Source organism: Oculina patagonica, chromosome 4, assembly GCF_052425735.1.
Source record: "Oculina patagonica isolate OP01 chromosome 4, crgOcupat, whole genome shotgun sequence".
Classification (NCBI taxonomy): domain Eukaryota; kingdom Metazoa; phylum Cnidaria; class Anthozoa; order Scleractinia; family Oculinidae; genus Oculina; species Oculina patagonica.
In genome coordinates, this window is record NC_135761.1 from 47,112,018 (window position 1) to 47,116,878 (window position 4,861).

General features: G+C 38.6%; 1 protein-coding gene across 1 annotated transcript; it reads left to right on the forward strand.

Moving 5' to 3' along the window:
- Positions 1-1,239: 1,239 nt before the first annotated feature.
- LOC144648784 (caveolin-1-like) lies at positions 1,240-4,174 on the forward strand. The gene is made up of 2 exons (XM_078508246.1): positions 1,240-1,399; positions 3,476-4,174. Exons 1-2 carry the CDS (start codon positions 1,334-1,336, stop codon positions 3,827-3,829), a joined length of 420 nt encoding a protein of 139 aa, XP_078364372.1. The 5' UTR covers positions 1,240-1,333; the 3' UTR covers positions 3,830-4,174.
- The last annotated feature ends 687 nt before the right edge of the window (positions 4,175-4,861 follow it).

Here is a 4,861-nt window from a genome sequence, read left to right on the forward strand (position 1 = left end):
TGTGTGACATTAACATTTGAAGACCTGTGCACAGGTGTCACGCAAGGTAACTTTCGCTATAGACGCTACAATGCAGACAATTATAAATTGAAATTCTAGGTGCGAAATCATGCGATTGATTGGCGGTGTTGACGGTGATATTCTTTTCACCAAAAGGTTGCAAAAAGAAGTTCGAAAAAATCAGCAGTTCGAATTTGTGAAGTGCCACACGAGGTCTCAAACCTGTAACTGCAGTTGCAATGGGAACAAGTGAATATTGTGTTTCCATAAGTTTTGGAACACGGATTTTTTCCACCCAAAATGAGTTCGATGAATGTCTTGTTAATACTTGCAATTGGTATTTCTTTTAGTCTATATCTACGGTTAAGGTGGACATCACAAACTAATAAAATAGAAGGAGAACTTAATTTGACAAATATAAACCTAATAAAAGGGTTAGAACTGAATTATTCAGCTATGACAGAAGACGTACGTTAGAAACAATAACTAGAGAATAATAAACGAGAAATCAAAATAATAAATAATAATAATAATAATAACAACTTTATTAACGTGTTAAATCTGTAGTAGCTGAGGTGACAAGTCCCCTCTACTAATTGTGGACACCTAACGGTGCCCTAACCTGCCTAACTTAAAAACGTAATTAATATATATAATTGATAGAAAATATTTATATACATAAAAAAAAACCTAAGTACAAATATATTAAAATTCTGTTTCTTTAACTATATTAAAATATAAAAATTAAAATTATGTAAAAAGTAAAAATTATGTCATGGCTGCCAGTCATTCTTGACATAGTTTGCATCCCCGACAGTCACTTGATATTAGCAGCCAGCGCTAATCACAATTTAGGTAAACTTCCCATCAAAACACAGACGCATGGAAACACCTCACATTTATAAAAAAATTTTCATCGTAGAAATTTGAAAAAATTCGACTCATCTAATGTCGGAAGTGCGTCTCAAAGGGCAGCATTGTATCAATTGCGTCATTTTTATTTTTATCAGTTATTATAAATACATATCACATGTAGTCTGAATGCTTCGTCCCTTAACCAGATACTGCAGCTGGATACTACGATCGAACGACAATTACATAAATGATTTTTCTCGGTTTCCTGAGGCTTGCTTTAGTCTTGCCGGTTCTTTTTTTTTTGAAATTATTATTCCAGTAACGTAAGGCACCTCACGTCCTGTGAGCAGCGTTTGTCACACTAGACGTGGTAATCGTGAAAGCTGCTGACCTTTAACGCGCACTGCTTATCTTTAACGGGACTTCACAACACCACCGTGCAAAGTTAGAAACGTTATTATTATCACGCCAGTCAACCATGGATAACCAGGCGCTCATGGAATATGAGAATAGGGATCCGGGGAGTCAAAATGATTTTGTGAAGGTACGAAGTAATGGAACGTTGATCTATTTTGAACTTGTATTCTGTGCAAGGGGATCTGTGACATAGCTCGTGCCGCTGGACTCTGTCTAGGCAGTTATGTAGCTGATTGGTTTGACAAGGAACGAATGTGAACTTTACGTTTATAATGCCCAGTTAATTACGGGGTTTCTCAACCGGGAAAGATTATATAATTACCGCACAGCCCCTACATTAATTATGTATGCAACTATTTCATACTATTACTATACACAAATAGCAATCATGAAAAGAACGAGTCAGTCAGAAAATTGTATGCATAATTAATGATTGGGGCTGTGAGGAAATCTTGCCCTCGATCTTAACTCTCTGGCCTTCCCTTGATTTAGTACCCTGCGATTTAGTACAAAGAGAAAGGAATCGAATCTGTTGTTGTAAGCCATTTTTGAGGTGTTTTGAGAGGGTAGGCCGGTACGGACTGGTACGGTATTTCAGAAATGCATATTGTTTCTGTGAGAATCTGTTTGACCTTTTATCAGAACATGATGTTTTGACTACAGTTGGTTCACACAAATTCGAACTCGGTTATTTCGAATTCCCCCGTTATTTCGAACCAAAAACCATTTCCCTTTGAATTTGCACTTCAGTCATTTCGAACTACAGTCGAAGCTCTCTTAACGGACACTCTCGTAAGCGGACAGCTCTACTTACGGCCACCTTGTTAGAAACCCCGTTTTTACTCCCATACAAACTCTGTATTTTTACATTCTCGTAAGCGGACATTCCCGTAAGCGGCCGCGGACACTTTCCGAGATTACGACTTAGACTTTTTCTTTGTTTTTAAGCTCCCGTAAGCGGACACCGCAAAGAAAATCATAAAAAAAACCTCTGTATCTTGTATTAATCAATCAACTTCACATCGCCGTTCGTCACAATGATTTTACTGTAATTACAGCACCATATTTCAGTGTTTGTTTTGTCGTCATCCACGTCCGGTTACATTTCGAAACACCACTAACATGCATATTACCATTATTTTAGCTGGGCAAGCTCCCGTAAGCGGCCATCTATCCCCTACACCTCTAGTGGCCGCTTACAAGAACCATTCTCGTAAGCGGCCAGCTCCAGTTGCGGACACTTTTTTCGCGTCCCAAGGGTGTCCGCTTATGAGAGCTTCGACTGTATTTCGAAGTCCCGCTAATTCGAACTGTTTTTGGTTTCCCCTGACGGTTCGAAATAACGAGGCTCGACTGTACTTGAAATCGGAAATTCAAGATAGGTAGATTTGGTCGAGTGGGCTACGTCAAATCGATCTCCGCTGGTCTATTCACAGGTGGCCAAATCTTAAGATACGACTGAAAATAAATAAAATGATCTGAATTTATCAAATGTTTATTGTTTTATTGATCTCATATTACACATTCATGTTAGCTTTGTTCTATGAGTAAAAAATTTGCATATTAAATATGCTAGTTCTAAAATTGCCCTCAACCATCAAAGCGAAGCGAAAGGTCGCACACTTGGGCCGCCAGAATGCGACAGTCACTCTATAAATACATACCGAAACAGTACCCAATTTTACATCTTTTCCCCGGTAGACGACAATATTCCAGTAATAAACCTCTACGAACCATGTCAACCATCCGCGGCCCGAGCGCCTCTGCAACCAATCATATGCGATTTGGAACCACAGAACCCACTTTCTAGGGGAGGTGTATGGGATTTCGCGTGCAACACATGATGAACTCAGGAATGAACTACCGGGCCTCAAATGACAATATATAATTACCGGCCTTAAAAAAATATTCGTTGAAAAAAGAACGTTTGTTCTTCAACTAGTTTTCAAAAAAGTATTCACGTTTTGAGTGTCTTTTTTTTTTTTTCAATTTAACGGGTCTATCTAGCCTGTGTACAGGAAGCGGGACGGCTGTACACAGGCTAGTGTCTATCAAGAATAAATTTATTTTTTCGTTCTTTATAAAACACTTTTTGAGTTATTAATCTAGCGCGATATTGCGGCAACACAATGACATCTTTGAATTTCTTGTAACACCTTTCATGTTTCACTCCTTTAAAAATAATTGTGTCTTATTTCTGCAGGTTGCTTATTCAGATGTGATCTGTGAGCCACCAGCAGTCCAAAGCCCTCAATGCTCCTACCAGTTCACCAAAATCATTTATGATAACACCCTCTATATCACCTACTCGGTTCTGACGATTGTATTGGGAGGCCTTCTGTCTTTTCTTTATGCTTTGCTCGGTGGAATGGTGAGCTTCTTCATAGTTTGGGTGGCTACTCCATTTCTACGTTTCTGGCTTATTCCACTGGGGCTTGCTGGGAAGTTCTGGATCACCTTTGTGAAGTGCTTCTGTGATCCCTATTACGAGTCTTTCGGAAGGATTTTCTCAAACGTAAACATAAACATTACTCGCCACACTATTCAAAATGTGTAGTTTTTACCATAGTTTGTCTTGCATGAATTGTTAAAGTTAGAAGCGTGAAAGTTTCTTTGTAATGTACCATTTTAGTTTCTGCCCGAGCATTTAACGATACTCAGTGTGTCCAGTTTCAGTAGCTTGCAACTTAAATCTGTAACTGCAGTTGTAATAAGAACAAGTAAAGACTGTGTACCTATTTTTAAAAGAGAGCATTTCCTCTTTCTATAAATTTAGGAACTTTGATTTTTTCACGTAACAAAATAATTGAAATTTAAACAGGGTCTTATAAAAAGAAGATCTTTGAAATATCATTAAAATATACTTGAAAACATAAAAAGGTTTGTAATTTTTAATTTGTATCAAAAGGAAGTTGAGGAAATGAAAATTAATTATGTTATAATGTTGTTATTAGATCCGTTGTTATTATGTTGTTATTAGGTCTTTTCTTTATGCGTGGACTTCGCTGCGCCCAGTGCTGGACTAACATCCCACCAAGGGTACAGTCAGTCCGTTAGTAAGTCAGTCAGTCAGTCAGTTGGCAACCCAGCCCCAGCCAGTCAGTCCCTTTCTGTTATGTCCATTCACTTCGCCGCCTGGATTCTTCTTTAAGTTTCTGTAATTCCTCTTCATCTAGCTGAGAAGACTGAGAATTTGCTTCCCCATTTAGTCCTTCAACATTTGTCGTTATATAAAGCTCAAAAACCCTCAAAAACAGTTTGCAATTGCAGTTGGAAGCGTCTCGACTCGAATTGAACGGAGCTTGAAGCGATGCCAGCTTAGTACTGCCAGCAAGGAAACGGCTATTTTCGTGTTATTTTAGCTGATTGGCTAGCTTCGTTATTTTCTTGTTTCTGATTGGTCAACCGCAGCGGGCTCATATTTTACCCGCTGAATTCTCCATTTTAGCCCTATGAGAGGGTTAAAACAATAAATCGCGTCCATGCTTTCTGCCCCATGAATCGGCCATCGTATCGTAAAACCTTCCTTGACGGGTTTTTGCATCTACAACCCTTCCTTGGACAGGAATAGAAGATTTGTAGAGAAGCA

Coding starts and splice junctions, on each gene's coding strand:
- LOC144648784 (XM_078508246.1), top strand. CDS start 1,334: ATGGATAACCAGGCGCTCATGGAATATGAGAATAGGGATCCGGGGAGT. Junction 1,400..3,475: donor GTCAAAATGATTTTGTGAAG/GTACGAAGTAAT, acceptor TTATTTCTGCAG/GTTGCTTATTCAGATGTGAT.